The sequence below is a fragment of the Lactuca serriola genome, chromosome 3 (genome assembly GCF_051521515.1).
Source record: "Lactuca serriola cultivar US96UC23 chromosome 3, Lser_US96UC23_V15, whole genome shotgun sequence".
Lineage (NCBI taxonomy): Eukaryota > Viridiplantae > Streptophyta > Magnoliopsida > Asterales > Asteraceae > Lactuca > Lactuca serriola.
The window spans coordinates 159,864,721-159,886,316 of NC_136410.1; the positions used below are offsets into that span (position 1 = coordinate 159,864,721).

General features: G+C 37.6%; 2 protein-coding genes across 2 annotated transcripts; both read left to right on the plus strand.

The window, feature by feature from the left end:
* Nucleotides 1-15,692: 15,692 nt before the first annotated feature.
* Nucleotides 15,693-16,411, plus strand: LOC145095824 (uncharacterized). Its single transcript, XM_079033646.1, has 3 exons — nucleotides 15,693-15,802; nucleotides 15,875-16,038; nucleotides 16,152-16,411. The coding sequence occupies exons 1-3, from the start codon at nucleotides 15,693-15,695 to the stop codon at nucleotides 16,409-16,411; spliced, it is 534 nt and encodes a 177-aa protein (XP_078889772.1).
* A 161-nt stretch (nucleotides 16,412-16,572) lies between these two features.
* Nucleotides 16,573-18,442, plus strand: LOC145095826 (serine/threonine-protein kinase CTR1-like). Its single transcript, XM_079033647.1, has 9 exons — nucleotides 16,573-16,629; nucleotides 16,737-16,805; nucleotides 16,915-17,015; nucleotides 17,129-17,213; nucleotides 17,296-17,394; nucleotides 17,486-17,554; nucleotides 17,698-17,829; nucleotides 17,921-18,015; nucleotides 18,131-18,442. The coding sequence occupies exons 1-9, from the start codon at nucleotides 16,573-16,575 to the stop codon at nucleotides 18,216-18,218; spliced, it is 795 nt and encodes a 264-aa protein (XP_078889773.1). The 3' UTR covers nucleotides 18,219-18,442.
* Nucleotides 18,443-21,596: the final 3,154 nt, after the last annotated feature.

A 21,596-nucleotide genomic window follows, 5' to 3' on the forward strand; every position in this document is an offset into this window, starting at 1 on the left:
AGTCATTGCCGTCAATTCTTTGGGTACGCACCAAGGTGTCCCTTGGGTTCACGGATCCTTGCACATGTGTGCTCACCGTGCCTAAAACACCTGTAAAGGATGGAAACAGAGTAGGATTTCCTGGGCTTCCTTGGTCTCCTTGACCCGTGGTCAAGTCTGGCCTCGGCCCAGTTCTGGCATTGGCGAAAGAAGTGCCCTGCGGATGGATTGGTCTTTGAAGTGTTTGGGATATATTCAAAAGGATGGAGTGTAACTCCTCGGAAGAAAAAATGTGCAGTCGGGAAGCCTTGGAGACCTTAGGGCGATGTCCAGATTTATCTGCTTGAGATATAATTGGGGGGCTGTCTCCATGTTCAGATGATGAAGATAATGAAACAATCTCACATGATGAGCTTGAGTGGTATTCGAGTGTGGTATTGAATGGATGTGCGGCCATCCCAAGGACTACCGGAGCCTTTTGAGAGGCTTCAGTATCGGTCCGGTCACGCATATGGCTAGAGGTTTCAGTTGTTTTTCTTTCTTGAGGATAGATATTGGTTGTCTATCTTCCTCAGAATCACTACTTGATACAGTGGTGGTTTTGGTTTTGCATTTCTTTGAGGGTGCGGTTTGTTTTGGAGCAGCCTTCTTAGGTGTGCTATGTTTCTTCTTGGATGCCACCGTTTTTCTCCATTGAGAAAGGTTAGATAGTGTAGTAGCAGAGGGGACTGCGGTACCCTCAGGGAGAATGGTTGCTGATGGAAGAGGTGGGGTAGAAGGGTATGGGGCAATACCCTCCGTAGCCTCTATGTGGTCTGAGACATCAACAATATGAAGACGAAGCAAGGTAAGAATGTGGGTAGGAAGCCTGCAGATAGGTCCAAATAAAGTTTGATCAGAAGAGGGATTGTACCTTTTGAGATCCTTAGTGACAAAGAAGTTGATGTCACTGCCAATGTCAATGTCAGCATCCGTATGTAAGTCTGAGATGCACAGTGACCAGAATCGAGCAAATGTGAGCTCTGTTGGGTTCTCCCTTGGGTGTTCTTTGGGGATATATTGAAGAAAATCATCCCAAAGAATCTGGCCATAGTTGACATCGTGGCCTGTGTAGATGCTCCATACCAGTTCAACCAGCTTCAAACCCATGCTGTCAATGCCTCCGGTTCTGCCGGATAAGAAACGAATGATGAAGTGACACACAAACTGGCAAACCGCAGGCAGTTGGTTCCTCTTAAACTCACCAATCCCTCATATCGGTTTCTGATATCCCATCTGGTAGAGTGCAGTGGTGATGTCAGATAATGACAGTGTGAAAATCTTGATGGAGGGTGAATCAGAAGATTAATGGCGGACAAGAACTTCTCTTTGGTCAAGATGACCAAAGAATCATTGATAAGGTTGAGATGCACTTCTTGGGGGTTCTCCACTGGACGGTATGCAGAAAAGGCACACTTGAAGAGTGTAGAAACAGGAACAATGTATGTGAAAGCATCAAATGGACAAAATAGAATATGGTTCTTGAGAAACTTGATCATCATCTTGGTTGGGGCATTATACGACGGGTGATCTTCAAAAACTGCTCTGAAATTGCTTGAAGCTAACATTGGAGAGTCAGAACCAGTTGGATTCATAGAACCTGAAGCCTTGCATTGCTTCTTGGATGCACCTGATTTCGCCATTGGGAGAAAAGAAAATGGAGTTCTTGAGAGTTATGGGAGTTTTTGAAGGTTGAGAGAACAATCGATAATCAGAGAGCGTAAATGATTATATGGAAGAAGACGGGTTTATAAAGGGGGTTGAAAAGATTTTAACCCTAGGTAAAAAGATAGAAGAGGGTAAGAAGTCGAATGGGGTTTTTGGGGGGAATCAATAATTTTATGGATTAAATCTTAGCCACACGAAGGGTTTAAAAAAAGATTTTGAGAGATTTCCAAAAGGGGCTTGCATTTAATGTAGGATTAGACGAATGTCAATACGTCAGATAATCATGGGGTGATTAGAGAGAAAGTTGTAATTGATGGGACGTGGTAGGGAGAGGAAAGGACAAATTAAGGATGAGTTTATTGGAAAATCGTTCTCTTTGTTATCATCCCTAAAATAGGTCTAATACGGGGTTTATTTAGAAAGAGAATGTGACAGTTTCTAAAGGGAATGTTTTTTTTTATTTTATTTAATGAAAGATCATTAAATAGCACACAAAGATTCGAGAGTTAATGAAACTATTGGAAGATATTTAAGATGATTGCGGGTGGAATCATCATTGCGGTTTGAGAAACTTCATTGCGGATGAACAAAGGAAAGATTGCAGTGAGGAACTGTGAGAAAAACACTTGTACAAAAGTTAGAAATAAAAGACCATTAGAACCCATGAGATATACGTATGACATATGGTTGCGGTATCTAGACTGTGGTACCAAAACCATCTATCATATGTAATTCTCAGTTAGAACCGCAATGGAGACCCATGATGGTCTGCGGTAGCTAACACTTTAGAAAGAATTGTGGGTCTGGATTCATTATTCCCAACATTTTAAGAATCCATTGAGTTTTGTAGAGTCAAGTGATTTTGTAAAAACATCAGCAATCTCGTCAAGAGTAAGAACAAAGATGAGTTCAATATTACCTTTCAGAATATGATCTTTGATGAAATGATACTGTAACTCAATATGTTTTGTCTTGGAGTGATGAATAGGATTATGAGAGATCGCTATAGCACTTTTAGAATCACAGTAAATTGGTATCCGCAGCATTCTGTACCCGTAGTCTAGCAATTGTGTCTTCACCCAAAGAACTTGGGAACAACAGCTGGCTGCGGCCACATACTCGGCTTCTGCAGTAGATAGAGATACACAAGTTTGTTTTCTTGAAGACCAACTGACAAGTCTTCCTCCTAAGAATTGACATCCACCAGATGTACTTTTGCGATCGAGCTTGCATCCGGCATGATCAGCATCTGTGAAGGCTTGTAGGCTGAAGTCATTGCTTGTGGGATACCATAGGCCCAAAGATTTGTTTCCTTTAAGATACTGAAGAATTTGTTTGGTTGCAGTCATGTGTGACACTTTTGGATTAGCCTGGTATCTTGCACACACACCAGTTGCGAAGACAATGTCAGGTCTGCTTGCGGTGAGGTACATCAGTGAACCAATGATACCTCTATAAGTCTTGTGATCCACCGATTCACCGGAGGGATAAGCAGAGATCTTATAACCGAAGGCCATAGGGACCTTAGCAGAACAACAGTTGTCCATTGAATATTTCTTCAGAAGTTCAGTGGTGTATATCTCTTGATTAATGAATATTCCTTACTGAATTTGTTTGACTTGAAGACCTAGAAAGAAGTTAATCTCTCTATTCATGCTCATTTTGAACTTGTTGGTCATGAGCTTAGCAAATTCATCTACCATGCCTTGATCAGTCGACCCGAAGATGATATCATCCACATATATTTGTACCATCATAAGGTGGTCACCATTTGCTTTTCTGAATAATGTAGGATCAATCACTCCTCTCTTGTACCCGGATGAGACAAGGAATTCAGAGAGTGTCTCATACCAAGCTCTTGGGTCTTGTTTCAAACCGTAGACTGCTTTTTCAAGCTTATAGCAGTGGTCTGGAAATTCAACATTTTCAAATCCTGGAGGTTGCTGAAGATAAACCTCTTCTTTTAGTTCCCCATTGAGAAAAGCACTCTTAATGTCCATCTGGTGTACCTTGACATTTATGTGAGCTGTGTATGCTAGAAAGATCCGGATGGCTTCCATGCGTGCTACCAGAGCATATGTTTCATCGTAGTCAATGCCTTCTAGTTGACTATACCCCTTGGCAACAAGCTTTGCGTTGTTTCTGATGACTGCGCTGGATTCATCTAGCTTGTTCTTGAAAACCCATCTTGTACCAACAATAGTATGACCTTGTGGGAGGGGAAAAAGTTGCCTTACTTTGTTTCTTTCAAATTCTTCTAGTTCTTCTTGCATTGCGGCTATCCAGTCCAGTTCAAGCAATTCTTCTTTGATCGTTTTGGGTTCTACCGAGGACATAAATGCTGCATAGTGGCAGTGATCAGATAAGTCCTTGGAAGACCGAGTCTGGATACCTGCGGATGGGTTGCCAATAATTTGACCTGGTGGGTGGTCTTTTGTCCATACATGAAGATGTGGCAGTAGATGATCAGCAGCTGCAATAGAAGGGATATCTTGGATGTCAGAGGAATCTTTGGTTGGAGATGGCAGTTCCCCCTGGATTTGAGAACAACTTGCAGAATCATCTTGATCTATTGGAGCAGAATTTTCTTGAGTAACCGGGAAAGGTTGAGGTTCCCCCTGGATTGAAGATGAGAGTTCCTCTGGAACCTGAGAAGTTCCCCCTGGACTGCAGATGGGAGAGTGACAATCCTTGGATCGGTTCTAGTGTCAATATTCTCTATGAAGTATTGAGAGATACTACTTTAGATAGAGATGGTCCAGATACATCAGCATGTTGTTGTTGAGCTGCGGGTGACCCCAAAATTTCGGATAGCTTTGCCATTTCGACAGGATCAAAAAGATCGTCATAATTGACTTCAACTAGATTTAAAGGTCTTGAAGAGGCAGGAATGTCACATTCCATGATTATGGTGGTTTCGGTGGATGGAAGGGGATTGAGGGTGTGAGAATCATCAAATTTAACATCAAAGCTTTCAACGATCAGCCTTGTACGTCTGATGAGCACACGATACGCAACTTTGTTAGTGGAATAACCAAGGAAGATACCTTCATCAGACTTTGGTGCAAACTTGTTGAGTTGGTCTCTGTTGTTGATCAGGAAACATCTACATCCAAAAATATGAAAAAAGTGAACATTTGGTTTGCAGCTGTTGAGACCCTCATATGGTATTTTAGTGAGGCGTTTGCACACGATACTTCGGTTTTGAACAAAGCATGCGGTTGCTACTGCTTCAGCCCAAAAGTAGAGAGGAAGTTGGGCGAAGTTAAGCATGGATCTGGCTGCTTCTACTAATGTGCGGTTCCTTCTTTCTACTACACCATTTTGTTGCGGTGTATAGGGTGCTGTGAAGTTGTGAGACATGCCTTTGGAAACCAAGAAACTATTGAGAAGATGATTAGCGAACTCGGTACCATTATCACTGCGGATGCGTCTAACTGGAAGCGTGATCTGAAGTTCGATTTCTTTGATGAAGTTGATGAAGATCAGTGGTGTCTCTTATTTGAGTCTAAGAAAGAAGACCCATGTGAAGCGTGTATAGCCATAAAAAATAACTAGTATATATTTTTTGTTGTGGAGACTGGCTACGGTTGAGGGACCACAGAGATCAATGTGTAACAGCTCCAGTTGTTCAAAAATAGAAGAGCCCATTATTAGAGGGTGACTTGATTTTGATTGGTTGCCACATTCACAAGCTGGATAGAGAATGTCGTTGCTGAATTTGAGAATAGGGAGACCACGGACTAGTTCTCCAGTGACCAGGTTGTTGATGTACCGGAAGTTGAGATGAGCTAGCTTGCGGTGCCATAGCCAGCTGACTTCGGATACAACTTTAGACAGGAAGCACAGCTGCGGTTTACCAATGATGAGAGAAACATCCAGAGGATAAGTCGTGCCATCGGAGCGAGATTTGATTAATCAAGCGCTTCGGTCACCCGTCATTATGTAACAGAATTGATCATCAAATTCAACACGATGTCCTGCTTTACATAGTTGGCCAACACTGATGAGATTGTGTTTAAGACGTTCCACATAAACAACCTTCTGAATGGAAAAATTTCCTGTAATGAGAACACTGTAACCTCGGATGACACTGTTTGCATTGTTGCCAAACGTGACATTTCCACCATTGTATATAGGCCTGAAATCCCGCATGTACTCTAACCTTCCGGTCACGTGCAAGGAGCAGGCACTGTCAATTAACCATTCCTCTTCTTGTTCCTCCTTGGACAAAGCCTGAGAATTACACAATTAGTTTAGGCATCCAAACAAGTTTGGAGCCAGGGACAATTGATGTATTTCTGAATGATGCATAGTTCGAGGTTGCATGGATAGGTCTTTTGTCAACTTTTAGACCTAGTCCTGGGTGTTTGTTCATATTTGGATTGTTGTGAGTCTTGGAAAAAATACAAGGTTTCTAACTTTGATTTGATTTGACATGAGATAAAACCTTTTGACAACTACACCGACATTTACAAAGAGAGAATTTGTCATTGAATCTGACATTTTGCTTGGTCAGCGGTCTATAGAGTGAATTGGACGTGGTACTGGTCCGAGGTGGGTAACTTCTGACATACATGTTGTTTGGTTTCTGAAAAGTTTGTTTTGAACGAGGTTTAGCACGTGTAAATTTTTGAGTCCCTTTAGGTGGATTTGGTAAGATACCCTTCCATTTGTTGAAAGTTTGATGTGATTTTAAAAGTGTTGGAGTGGGTAAAATTCCTTTCCAATTAGGGTCATTTGAGGAATAGGCCTGAAAAACGTAGTTTCTTACAATTATGACACCTTTTTGGGTAGTGTCAGAAGTAGCAGGAATGACTTCTGAAACTGGACTTCCCTTTTTGCTTGTTTCTATGAAAGAAGAGTTTTTTGAAATGTAGTTTGTGAAAACAATTTTTTCCGGACTCTTAGATTTTGGAATTCTCACATGTTTTTTGTCTTTTGAAAGACTTTGTCTGTTTGTGCCTCTAGATCTAATTTCTTCTTTGAAATCCTTTTTTGCCAAAGATTTTGGTGAACAGCAGTCATTGTTATTCAACTGCGGTTTCCTAGAATTTTTCGAATGATTTTGAAAACGTGGGCTTGAATCATCAGAACTTGAGGAGTCTGGAATTTAAGAGCATTGACCTACTTCAAAATTTTCTATAGGTAACTCATGAAATATTGGCTGAAGGGTTGTGGTTTCTTGAACTGATGACATTGGTAGAGATGATTTAACTACCGCAGAGTAGGTTTTCGATGGAACTATAGTGGGACACTTCTGGGACATTTGACTACAATGTGGGACACTGAGGTTTGAGGACAAAGATGGAAAGTCCTTTGAGACTTTGGGGCCTTCAACAACAATCTATTCATCAATTATGGATGAAGTTCGAGAATTTGAATGGATGGTGCCACTGATAGGAATTTGATCACATGTGTGACCAGAAGCCTCAGGCAATATTTCCTTGATGACACAATTATTGCTTAAATTGTCTAGTCTGCCGAAGTGAGTTTTGATATCTTCGGGAAAAGTCTTGTGATTGACAGGAAAATGAAATTCTCTATCAGGAGGGACATACAATCTATCTTTGTTGAACCGGGGTGAGGAATCCATTGCGATTGGATATCCATTAGACCAACCACAATTATATGTATTGTCCACGGTTCCATTGTTTACCAAATTTTCAATAGCCTCACTTTCATTAAACAATTTTTCAATTAAAAGATTTAAGCATACAATTTCTCTCTAAGCTAAATCTCTCTGGTTCAAAGCTATCTCTAATTGGGTTTCACTTAACATTCTAACATCTTTCTCTAACTCTAGATCCTTCTCTAACATAGCCATCTTAAGTCTCTTGTTATCCAGTCGTCCTCTTACATGGAACATCTCTTGGGGCGCAATGTTCTTCATCTAAGGCTTTGTTATAGTCTGTAAGGACGGCAGCACAAGTGTCATTAAGTTCATCTATATAGGGTTGACAGTCATGCATATTATAATTTAAAGTTTGGATCATGAGTTTTACCTGTTCGACGATGCTGAGACTTCCATCCCTTGCCATGTAGCAGCAATTTTTGTTCAACATTGTTGACCCATCATCATCCACAGTGGCCAGCATGCAGATTTTCCCTTTTCCTTTAACACTGCTGATGGTCTCTTCGTCGTCTCCGGATGACCAAACTTGATGGTCTCTTTTGATATGGGCCACATATTCCCTTGCCTTTTCTTTTTCTTCCAGCTCTTGAGCCATTCTAAGCTAGAATGCTCTGTGTTTGACTACATTGGCTTTACAATCCTTTGCAAAGTGATTTTCTTTATTGCATTTGTGACAAATCACTACATTAGTATTACTTCTGATTGAGTACCGGAGTCAGTGTTCTGAGGAGACTGCGGTACCTCCTTTGGTTGATTGTTCTGAGAGCCTTTGGGGTATCGAGAATGATTGTTCTGAGAACCAAAGTTACAGTTGAATGGAGGTTTGTTGAACTATTGATTCTTGCGGAAGGAAGGAGGTGATATACGGTTGAACTGTTGACTAACCAGAGCAATAGCCTTCAGAAACTCCTGTTCATCATCATACTCAGAATCCGCTTCGTATGACTGCGGTGGAGTGTCATACGATGAAGAGTAGGGTGACTGCGGTGGGACTTGTGCAATGAGAGCAAGCGGTCCTCCGAAGTCAGCACAGTCTTTGAGTACAGTGGATTCTTGTGCTTGAAGCTCTCCATAGAGCTTGTAGAGTGACAAAGAGTGAATCTTCCTGTCTCTTTGAACTATCATCTTGGCGATAGTCCAATGTCTTCCTAAACCATTAAGAAGCTGGAGATTGGTTTCATGATTACTGCGGATGGTACCCGCATTGGATAACTTCGTGACTATCAGATTGAACCTCTTGAAGGAGTCTTCCAAAATTTCACCAGTATGAGCTTTAAAGTTGTTGAAGTCATTGAGTGTTGTAGTGAGCTTCTTGTCTTGTGCTTGTTCTGAGCCTTCGTACAGATTCTTAAGTACATCCCAGATCTCTTTTGCTGACTTGCAGTTTATGATAATATCAAAGTTGTCAGGAGCAACGCCACAGGAAATTTCATAGAAAGCAACAACATCATTTTCCATTTTATCAAGATCATCCTTGGTGGGACGGCTCATGGCTGGTTGACCTCCTTCTAGCCTGGTTGCAGCGTCGTCAGTTTGGATTGGTGTAAGAACTGGAACGTGTGGTTCTTCTTCCACAGATCGCCATACGTCTCTTCCTAGTCTTCTTAAGTACCTCTCCATTCTTTGTGACCAATGATGATATTCATTTGCTACTAGTATTAGAGCTCGATTAGAACCACCAACACTATTGGAGACATTCAGAGATAACGATTGTGCCATTTGAGATGGTTTGTTTTTTTTGTTAATATTTTTTTTTTGAAGAAGAAATGAGCGTTAGTGGTATAGAGGGCCTAATGAAAAATCAGAGTAGCGATATTCAAGAAGCAACCACTTTGGCTCTGATACCAATTGTTGAGAGAAAAACTTGGAGACACACTTGAACAAACGTTAGAACAAGTATATTGCGGAATAGTTAATCTCAAAGGATCTTAAAGCTCAACAATAATATAGTTAGATAGTTAGATAGTTAGTTACAGAAAGTAAGGAAATATAAATGACAACAATTGTTATATCAAGAATACACTTCAGTTGATTCGTAACAAGGAATGCATTCATTCTGAGTCAATAAGGAAGATCAAGCTTAGTGATTAAGTCTTAAAGATTTGCTCCGGAGATAGGTTATAGTTTGGTATGTTTCAGTAACAATTTAGAGTAAGAAGAATAGAAAGATAGAGAAATGAAGAAGATAACTTGGAGAAATATATTCAGAATAATTCACAAGTCATCAGTGATGATATAGAAGTGTTTTTGCAAGAGTAAAGAGTTATGTCTAATAAAGCAGAGTGAGTCTCTATTTATAGAGTCTTAGAACTAAATTACAACTCTATGAGCAGTCGTGTAAGGCATGCTAGATAATAGAGTATTATATAAAGATAAGAAAAGTAATTAAGTAGACTGCAGATTGATTGCGGTTGCTGATGAAGAGCTGTCTCCGTGTGCTGAATTGATTGCGGATGCTGAACCGTTGCGGTAGAGAGATGGTTGTGGTAGCTGAGTTCAAGAGTGTCACTTTTATGTTTCAACACTGCCATTTACCTAAATATGTTAGATTCTAAACTTATATGTATTGATCCTCTTGTAATGATTATGCACAAAGTCACGAAGACTTGTCAACAGACATTATAGAGTATTCCAATGGAGATCATTCCATGGAAACGAAGTCTCAAATTCAAAGTACATTTGTTTAAACATCCTTCATGCATTAAGTTTCCTAATCTTACACAAATTTGATGAATAACTTCCACCTATGGGAATATTTCTATATTCTCATTTTGACTATTACTTCTGACCAAGAGTTCCTCTTCTCAGAATATGTCAATATGGTCTTTCCAAAATTAACATTATACTTCCAACTGTCCCTAAGCAACCAATCTTTGGTAAACCTTAGATTGTCCTTGTGACAATAGTCAAATTCGGGCCAAGTCTAAGCCGGACAAGGTCAACGAGTCAAACCGGTCAACTCAATTAAAACCTTGTATGATAGGGTTTATATTATGTAATTACTGTATAACTCACTATTTTAATGAGAAAACACCACTTGGAAAGTTCATGTGTTTAAATTTCCTTAACATTAGTGCTAAACACTGAACAAAAACAATAAAACAATGTTGCATACTCATAGGGAGTGTGTAAGATCCTAAAACATGGCACAACGGGGTCTAAGGACCTTGTATTGCGAAGCCGGACACTCTCATTCATCACACACGAAAACACTCTCAATCGTTTTCACTCTATCTCCCTGTATGTGAAATCTCTCCCAAATCTCTCTAAGTATGTGAAATCTCTCCCACATATCTCTTTGTATGAGAAATCTCTCCAAGTATGTCAAATCTCTCCCAAATCTCTCTAAGTATGTGAAATCTCTCCCAAATATCTCTCTAAGTATGTGAAATCTCTCCCACATATCTCTTTGTATGAGAAATCTCTCCCACATATCTCTTTGTATGTGAAATCTCTCCAAGTACGTCAAATCTCTCCCAAATCTCTCTGAGAACGTGGAATCTCTCTCAAATCTCTCTCGAAATCTCTCCCAACTTTCTTAAATCACTCGGGGCATCCCGACCCTCAAATTTGGCGAAAAATAGCCCAAGAACGGAAGTCTACGCGAAAAACGGACTTAAGGAAACGAACCCTCCGAACCGAAAGTACTATTCATCAACCGAACCGAGAGTACTGTTCATGAACCGAACCGAAATCACTGTTCATCCGAGCCGAACCACGCATAGAAGGAAGGTCCGAACCGAGCCTCACATAGAAGGAAGGTCCGAACCGAAGTTACTGTTCATTACTGTTCACAACAGTTCCTTCGGTTCTGGCTTCCCTTTCGGACCGAACCCTAACCTCGCTTCTGGCCTTCGCTTCGGACAGCTTCTCATCGGACCGAGCCTTCGCTTCGCGTCCCGCCTCCGGATTCAGCCACTCGCGTCCGAACCGTGCACCATCTGACCGAACTTCGGCCCAGAGACCGAGCCTCGGCCGAGATCCGAAGGGTCTCGTTGGGAAAGCTCGGATTTCACCCATTTTTGCGTATTTTTGCGTTTTAAACCCATTTTTAATTATTTTTAACATAGGATTTTCACCCAAAACTTTATTTTAAATTATAAAACCCCTAAATGAATGATTTAATCACATTTTAAGGATAAAATCTTATTTAAAAAGGAGCTGGTAAAGTACAAAAGAAGAGTGTTGACCTTACTTTAGTTTATGACGCAAGCAACCCCCACACCCACTCCATGACAACCCCACACTCCTCCCCACCATACCTTGTACCTTTTACTCCCTTTCACAAGTAACCCCCACAATCTAAGGGCTGATCTTACAACCTCTCTCCTCATTCTCTTCAAACACTCTCAAATTACACCAAGATTGAACTCCAACTTTTTTTCTCTCCAACTTCTCTCTCTAACTCACGATCTCAAGGCTGATCATCAAGTGTTCTTCCACTCTTGGTAAGTGTAATCCACCCTCCTTGTGATTCTCACACTTCATTCTACTCGAATCATTGATAGCTCATACAAACTCCATAACTATCATGCTAGATTCTCGAAAATCTTCAAGACATTCCAAGTGTCCTTGAGTTAAGCACCTCCATTCTTCAACATTCATCTACTGAAAACACTTAAGGTGAGTTCATACCCCTACATTTTCATGTTTTCTCAAGTTTTTAGGGGGGGAATACAAGCCAAAACACCAAGAACATATCTAAATTCTTCTAACAGCTTTCATCAGAAAAGTTGGACTCCATTCACGGACTGTTTTGGACACCTTAAACATGTTAGTTTTCAAAACTGTTTTAGGTGCATGTAGTTCCACTTCTTAGCTTTAAAATGACTACTTGCACATCTCCATACGATTTTTCTACAATTTATGGTGATTTTTACAAAACTGTCTATCACTTCAAACACCATTCCGGACCAGTCTGTGATTATGGACTTTTCCACCTAGGTTGCAGGTCATTAAAAATCATGATAAAAATTATGAGTAAACTAGACACATTTTGGGAACTCCCAGAATTTACGGATTTAGTTTTCGACTTCGTATGATTTTTCTATGAATTTTCAAAAACAGTGTGGAAAGGCTGAAAATTTGTTAACAGCTTGTAATTTTTATAACACTTTGTAATATGTTGAGCAAAGTGTATAATGTCAAGTTCTATGTAATGAATGTGATACGTTGTAAATTTTATCATCATAAACTGAAAATAAGTTATTCATGATAAGATTATCCATCTATTTAGAACACGTATATATATATATATATATATATATATATATATATATATATATATATATAAACTATAATAAGCATAGTTTAATGGATTTCATAATCCTAACGCTTTTTCATAAAAGAGTTCTTACATATTACAAACATTTTGGATAAACTATAATAAGTATAGTTTATGATACACCACATGACACACACGTACGAAAATGGTACATTCATACAGAAAGATTTTACACTCCCGCATACAACTTGTAAACTTGTTAACCTAAATTGTGAGACATTCTCTTTCTGTACGTCCGAGTGCGGAATATAAAATCCTGTTCGTTATAATCAGAGTCTCCTAGAGGGAGAACGTGATAGTTGTATATAGATCTACATTGGGTTTGACACCCCACACCTTGCTGCTAGCTACAGTTGGACCTGCAGGTCTACGGGTGACAAATGTCATTTCAGTTTTTATTCGACGCCTGAGAAACGTCGTGGCAGGTTCATTTAGTCTTAAGTATGATTATAGCGGCTCACACAAGGATATAACAATACATAAAGTTTACGGGATTTTTATAAAACTTAAATGAGTTTTATGTCGATTTTAAAATCACTTTTATCTCAATAAGTACAGGTATTACTGTATGTTTTCGGTTTTGGTATTCATGACTACACATCATGTGATACCACATTTATAACTTTAAGTATGGACAATACTTGTTATTTTCTTGGTCCTGAGATTTAGGACTACACGTACAGAAAGTATTAACAAATTTAAGAAATTACGAGAGTTTCACTAATATCATATGCGTTTGAATTAAAATAAACATACATTATTTTCTGTAAATAAGGAAGATTACTCATACATTACAGTCTTTGGATACAAGACTATACTATTCATTTTAAGAAAAATATCGGATTTTTCTGGAACAACTATGCCATTACATGACGAGCTTTTTCATAAAGATATACAAAAACTTATGAACTCACCAACCATTGTGTTGACATTTTTTTCAAACTGCTTGTATTCTCAGGAAATCGCTAAACAGGTAACAAAGTACTTTTGAGGATGGGACGTTGAGGCGTCAAACTTATCATATTTTGTCAACATATTGTAATTGAATTTGAAACATGTAATTCATACAATGATGTAACTTTTTCAATTATATATATGTTGGTTGTGTTTACTTTCATCACTATTACCATTGTTGTTATGATACTACACATGAAGTCCGCCATCTCTGGACGTTTCCGCCATCCTTGGTTCAGGGGTGCGACAATCCTCGACAATTGCTTAATCATTTTAGTCACATCCAATTCTAGACCTTTTACCTTCTTAATGCCCTAGGCATTTGGAAAATTTTAGAAATAATGAATATTATAGCACGTGCAATCCGCCCTATATCCGAAGCATATGGAACACGATTCATGATGTCTCACACAAAGACTAGACCAGTCTTTTGCTATAATATTTCTATTTCTATTTGCCATGTTCTCATAATTCAGATTATGAAAAGGGATGTCATAATCACAATCGAATTTTAGAACGCAAATAATAGACGCATATATAGAATTTCGTCATGTTGAGCCATACCAACATAAAATTCATAGATATATATATATATATATATATATATATATATGTATATATATATATATATATATATATATATATATCCTTGACTAAAGATGATTAAAACCTCAATCTAAGCTTTTATAATTGAAATGAAGTATAATTTCCTCTCCCTTAATTATAGCAAAACAACTTTTTCCCAATTGAAACTTTTGTTTTCTATAATTGACATTGCTATCTTGCAATAATAATAATAATTATCATGCTCCCACTAACACAATGATTATTAGCATAACACTTATGCTCCCACTAGCTTTAACACACTACAAGAAAAAAGGCCTTTTACGACGCGCAAAATACGACGCTCATTGATCTATGTTACGCAAAGGAGAGTGACATTAGAAAAATGTCATCTCTTCAAAAAAATTTAGGATAGAAGACACGCATTATTGCGCGCCCTTAAATTAGTGTCTAAAAAAACACGGAGGGCACCTATAATAAAATGCGCGTCGTCTAAGGATGTCGCTTTATATTTTTTAATGGAACGCGTGTTCCATCCTTTAATAGTGGGGGAAAGGGGGAAATGAAATTCTGAAAAAATTAAAAACACCGCCAAGCTCTCCTCTACCTTCTTTCAATCGTTCTTCTCTCTCTCTCTCTCTCTCAATCAAATACCAAAAATCGACTATTGTTGGAACTAGGGTTCCGGTTCTTAGTGAAATCGAAGGTTTTTTGGTCACCAGGCCATGAAATTGATCAAAGGTTTTTTGGCCTAGAACCACCAGGCCACCCTTTTCCTCCATCCATGTCCCTCCTTTCTGTCTATCTCTAACAGAACACTGCAACATCACATTCACTTCCCAAAAGATTGTGTGGATTCTGATATGCGATTTTTAGTTGTGAGGTTCCTGAAATCATATTTTTGACCTCAATCGATATTTTCATATTTTTGAAATTCTTAAAATCCTCTTCGATTAAACGAATCCCTAAAACCCCGCCTCATACCCACCTCCAACCCACACCGAATCTTTAGGCATCGCACGCCGACGATGTACATGCCTTATCGACCAACACTTCATCCACCATTACCATTTGTAGCTCTCTCACCCCATCTTCACTATTAAACCTTGTGAAATCCTTATATAACATTCCGACGACAATCAGATTCCGGCGCTCTATGACTGTCGACGGGAGCAAAAACCTAATTTCAAGTCAATGGCCTGTGTGTATATTCTGGTACAGAACTCGGAGGAGGAGGTACGAGTGGATTTGGAACAACTTCTTAGAGAAGGCAACTGATATCCTTGACATCTTAAGGCCGAACAAGTGCCTCTCGATCTCATTTCACCATTTATAGTTCCATTACAGAGTTTATAACTATGAACATGTTCTGAACAACAAGCGCCTCTCGTCATGCTTTTTCAATTGCAGATTCTGATTTTAGGTCATCTCCTCTCCTCGCCTCTTCTTTGTTTCTTTTCTATTCTACTTCTACATATATATGATTTAAATTCAATATATATTATATGATGGAGCTGGCTACATATATATATTGATGGAAATTAATATATATGGATGCATATGCAGAAAATGGCAGACTATGTGGGACTACCTTGTCGCATAGCTCGAGGCTGCAAGTATTGTGTTGAAGATCATAGATCCTCATGCCTTGTCAAAATTCAAAACGATAAATCCACAAGGTCAAATTCTTATATCTAATTTCATTGTTTATTTTATTTTTATTAATGTATGTTTTGTCTAATTATATGTAGGGAGTATGTAATGGATCTAATTGGGCAACCAGGAAACATGTATAATCCGGATTCATCAATAAATGGAGATATACTTTCTTCGGTGCCTTCACCATTTCAAAGCTCTCATTTGAAAGAAGTTGAACAAGTTTATGTGGACCGAGCATCCATTTCTCAAGTGAAGAGTACGTGGTTATTAATTGTTAATTAATATACATACATACATACATAAAACTGTCCCGGCCCCCTAAATAATGTATATGATGAATTAATGTGGTAATTAAATGAATGCATGCAGGCATTGAAGGAGGAGGGGGAGTATGTGAGGAAGAAAGCAGTGTAGTAGAATCAAAGGAAATGAGATGTGTCCCGGTCCCAGTCCCAATTGATAGAAACTATAGAGTTTGTGAGATGATTGAAACACCAAAAGCAGTGAAATACAGTAGTAGTGAGCAGTTATCAGATATTGATCAAGGCAAGAGTACAATTAGAAGCAATAGTTTTCCTGTGACTGCTCCAAGGTACTTGAACCTTGAGCCATCTCTTGCAATGGACTAGCTGGAGATAACTTGGGATGACTTGCATATCAAGGAGCGTATTGGTGCTGGTAACCATTCGCCATTAACCATTACCTTAATTACTACTCCAAACTCCAAATCATTTATATTATATGCTATAACTACTTAATTAATAAAATATAGCATTAACATACATGGGTAATGTTGGTTGTTTCAGGCTCTTTTGGGACAGTGCATCGAGCAGAGCGGCATGGATCGGTTGCTCTTTTTCTATAACCAAAACACAATGCATCATTGATTATATACTATTATTTTCAGAATCTAATTAATTTAACTCTTTTGTTTTTTATTGTACGTATGTGTAGGATGTGGCAGTTAAGGTATTAACTGTCCAGGACTTCCAAGATGATCAGTTGAAGGAGTTTCTGAGGGAGGTATATATATAGTATAACTATAACAAACATTATTTCTATATTTATAATGTATGTTTTTATATAAAAAATTGTATTCTAAATTTGGTGTTGAATATTGGTTTGTTGTAAGGTTTCAATTATGAAACGAGTGCGGCATCCGAATGTGGTTCTGTTCATGGGTGCAGTGACTGTTCGCCCACATTTTTCAATAGTGACAGAGTACTTACCTAGGTAGCCTAACCTCCCTTTTCATTTTATATACAGTATAACTCAATCAATATCATTATCATGCATGGAAAGTTGCTTTTTATTATATATAACTGATGATGAAACATTAATTACAGGGGTAGTCTATTTCGTCTTATACATCGACCAACAGCTGGTGAAATTATGGATCAAAGGCGACGTATACGCATGGCTTTGGATGTGGTTGGTTAATTACACTAAATTTTTATTATTATGAATCTTGAATTTCAACAATAATTAAAATAATTATTATTTGTTGTTGCAGGCAAAGGGTATCAATTATCTTCATTGTCTTAATCCTCCAATCGTTCACTGGGATCTCAAATCTCCAAACTTATTGGTCGATAAAAACTGGAATGTCAAGGTACTTACATTAATCCAACACGTACTTAATTTGTAACTAACCGTTTTCTGTATTTGACCCACATGTTATATATAAATGTACGTATTTGTAGGTTTGTGATTTTGGGTTATCCAGATTTAAAGCAAATACTTTCATATCATCAAAATCTGTTGCAGGAACAGTAAGCTTCTGTAATTATAGTTTGTTAGTCGTTTCTTGTCCTGTCTGAAATATACCATATATGCACATGTAATTATAATATACTAGTATAAGTAATTAACTGTTTTTTTTTTTTTTTTATATCTATATATGTAATGATGACAGCCTGAATGGATGGCCCCTGAATTCCTACGTGGTGAGCCCTCGAATGAAAAATCTGATGTTTACAGTTTCGGTGTCATCTTGTGGGAGCTCGTCACCATGCAGCAGCCATGGAACGGACTCAGCCCTGCCCAGGTTAGCTTAATCATAAATAAATTAAAATAATCCTTTTATTTATCATATAAGGGAAAAAAAATCTTTTTTAAATTACTTAAATTATATTCAGGTTGTGGGAGCAGTGGCTTTCCAGAACAGGAAACTAACGATACCCATCAACACCCCTCCGTCATTAACTTCACTCATGGAATCATGTTGGGCCGAGTAAGATTTAACAAACACTTGCCATCTATCTATCTATCTATCTATCAATCTTTTTATCTCAGCTCCTCTTGTACTTTTTCTAAACTGGTTAATTAATTTTCCATGTGTTTCACAGTGATCCTGCTCAACGCCCAACTTTTAAGAGCATTGTTAACTCTTTAAAGAAGTTGCTCAAGTCTCCAGCACAAATGGGACCTCCATGAATTCACGACTACATTTACATTCTCTTCTCTTCTCATTTTTCTTTTTTTCTGACATTTTCATATATACCAAACTACCTGAACCTGCAAATGGTTCTATAAGCATCTAGATAAACTATCATAAATCGAAACATCCTCAAGGGATCAACTAAAATATGTAAAACTTAAAAGGGCTAGCTTCAGGTTTATGGACCTAGCTAGCTAAGTAATCCATATAAGTTTCTTAATTACTTCTTCACAATTCAATCCTAGTAATGCATTACATTTGAGAAACAACAATATTTAATTGTTACTTATTTTTAACAACTGCATGTTTGTTTCTAAATTGGTTCAACAACATAACTTGGGGTGATAAATGGTAGGTTTTTATTAAAAATTTTTAACTTTTTTAGATTTTTTTTAATGTTGTCTATTTTCTCTCCTATTATGTTTGTCTGAATTAGAACTTAAAAGAAGAGATCTCAGAGGCCATTGATCAGCTAAGGGAAGTTGAATATGAAGTCATTATCACATGTTGTAAAAAATTCGTTTATTTTATTCTTCACCCTTCTACAAGCCTTTTTAACATGTTGCTGGAACCTAAACCTAAGAAACAGTCCGCTCCTACAGCTAAAATTGGATCGAATAAAAAAACTGTTAGTAAACCTGTAAGTAGTTCAGATGAATCTGAATTTGAATCTGAATCATCGGATGATAGTGATTCATCAGATGAAGAAGTGAGTCAGAGTGTAAATCTCTTGGCACTTGGATACAGTTTGTCTAATTTCACATTAATTTTGTCACTTTTTAGCAGCATTCTCTACATGATACATGTTGTTCTCCACTTTTCTAAGTATTCTTCTATGTAATTTAGGAGGCGCCAAAAAAGCCAGCTGCTGTTGCCAAGAATGGTGCTGCTGCAGCCACTAAGAAAGCCAAGTGAAGTGATGCGTCTGATTTAGAAGACAGTTCAGATGAAGTAAGAGAGCTTTTTGGTTTTGTGTACAATTTTTACCGAGTGAAGTGATGAGTCTGTCATAGTTACTTTAAATAAGGTAGTGTGTTTGGTATGCAGTAATCAAAGAGGGAATGGAATCAAGCATTACAGTGTAATCTGATTCCTGCAATTGTTGCTGCAATTGATGCTGATTTCTTATTGTAAGTGTTGTTGCACTCTTCTGCTGATTTCTAAAAGATACCAAAGGGTACAAATGTTTTTTTTCATGAATAAGAGCTATTTCTGTTCTTCTTCTTCTTCTAGTTGTTGCACTCCTCCATTCTTCATTATGGGTATGCAGCAGCTCTAAATGACAGGGTATAATTAATTTTACTTCTTTTATTATATAGAAGTTTATTTAGTGAATTCTTTTGGTTTATCGTTTAGAAGAACTTCATACTTTTTCAACCCAACACCAAAACTCGTTTTTTTTTTTTTTTTTTTTTTTTTTTTTTTTTTTTTTTTATCATTGTTGTCCATTTCATATGTGCTACTGCTCCAAAAGTCTTGTGCCTGATTGGGTTTATTTTTATTTATGGTTTTATCTTTTTTCAGATTTTCATGTGGCCGTTTTTTTTTATCATGGAATAGAGATATAAGTTTACCCATCCACTTTGCCATTTGCTATTGGTGTGGAAAATGCTGTTTTTCTAGTAGTGAATTATGCAGGTTTTGAAGTTTTTGATGGAAAAGAATAGTGTTAATGCTCTTCATAGAAAAGTATGTTGGTATTTTAGGAAATTTGGCTAATAATTTAGTTAATTATATAAAAAATGTTGAAATCTTACATTTGTCTACTATTGGAATGATTATTTGTAGTATTACATTTGTCTACTATTCGAATGATTATTTGTATAACATTAACTTTTGTGCAATGCATTGTATTATTTGTATATGGTATTTTAGTTTCCATTATGTGACATAAAATGCAAATTTAATATGAAAATAAGTAAATCCATAAATAATTTTTTTCTTTAAATTCAAAATTACGATACGCAAAAATGTGTGTCATCTTCATTTATGACATGGCCTTTCTTGACAGGGGCTTTCTTGATACGCATTGCGTGTCATTAACACGCGCGTCGTAAGGTTACGACACGCGAATGCGTGTCGTCTTCCTTTATGACAGGGCCTTCCTTGATACGCATTGCGTGTCGTAACCGTGCGTCGTAAATGCGTGTCGTAAATGCGCGTCGTAAATGCGCGTCGTCTATCTTTATGACATGGCCTTCCTTGACACGCATTTGCGCGTCGTCTGAGCCATTTACGACGCGCAATGAGCGTCGTAAAAGGCCTTTTTTCTTGTAGTGACATGTAGTCAGAAATCAGTTGGGCTTCTAGAAATCAATATTTTATTGACTTTCTTACCAAAGTTCAGACTTTTGATACGAGATGCTTTGATAAAAATTTTATCAATATCATACACCTTTCCTTAGATAGCACACATGTATGTCTAAAAAATTTCAGAACTATGAGAATGCAAATATCACAACTGTTATCTACGTAAAATATACTTAGTGAAAGTGTTTCCTCACCATCATTTTCATGAATCGGAGAGAAACCTTATGACACTTAGATTTTATGGTGTATGTGTTCTTATCCATGTGAATTTTTCAAAACCATAATCACAAGACAAGGATAATGACAAATCCAAACTCATATGGACTGAACTCAATCTTAACTTCTTGCCACCTGGCAGCTCAGGACCTGCATTGCTTCCAAGTTGTCATGCAACCAATTGAGTACTCTCAGAACTCATATGCAAAGCAAACTTTAACTGGAATGGGCATAGAAATAGAAATATGTCAACACGATAGGTTATAAACCTCAAGTCGTCTGCTAGCGTTAAACTACAAGTTTTTATTCTTGATTTGATCTTGAAATTCTTTGCAGGATCTTTAAGACTCCCACTGTCCCCTTGACATATAAGACTATCTTGCCAAATATTCAAGAGATAGTGCAGATTCTTTATCAAGACAAACTCTTCACACAATTGGCCTTAAGTTGGTCTCTGTTTTATCCAAAATATCACAACTTACCAATTTCAAAATGTAAAAGAGTAGGACACTTTTACTCTTACATTTTAAAAGTGTTTTAAACCTTTCTTTAAGAAATGTCACTCAACTTATAGTCTTGGAGTATGAATCTAAGACTTGTTTTGGAACGAAGTATGATTCATCTTCTTGATTTAACCATTCCAACAATTCAAGATACCTCTTCTTAGTCATAAGAATGCACTAAGATTTCCTTAGAGGACTAATTGTGATATGGTTTCTTAATCATTAAGATGAACAAAAAAACATGATAGTAAAGTACTCTCCCAGCTTTTCAACTTTGAGAAACTTTTATCCTTCTGCCTAATTTGATTCTTCTCATCCGTCCTGCCATACACTAAAAATTTTCCA

Bases quoted from the DNA above. Each gene is read 5' to 3' on its own strand.
- LOC145095824 (XM_079033646.1), top strand. From the start codon at position 15,693: ATGGCAGACTATGTGGGACTACCTTGTCGCATAGCTCGAGGCTGCAAG. The intron at 15,803-15,874 runs GTCAAATTCTTA...AATTATATGTAG, and splicing joins CAAAACGATAAATCCACAAG to GGAGTATGTAATGGATCTAA. The intron at 16,039-16,151 runs GTACGTGGTTAT...GAATGCATGCAG, and splicing joins ATCCATTTCTCAAGTGAAGA to GCATTGAAGGAGGAGGGGGA.
- LOC145095826 (XM_079033647.1), top strand. From the start codon at position 16,573: ATGTTGGTTGTTTCAGGCTCTTTTGGGACAGTGCATCGAGCAGAGCGG. The intron at 17,016-17,128 runs GTAGCCTAACCT...CATTAATTACAG, and splicing joins GTGACAGAGTACTTACCTAG to GGGTAGTCTATTTCGTCTTA. The intron at 17,214-17,295 runs GTTGGTTAATTA...TTGTTGTTGCAG, and splicing joins TACGCATGGCTTTGGATGTG to GCAAAGGGTATCAATTATCT.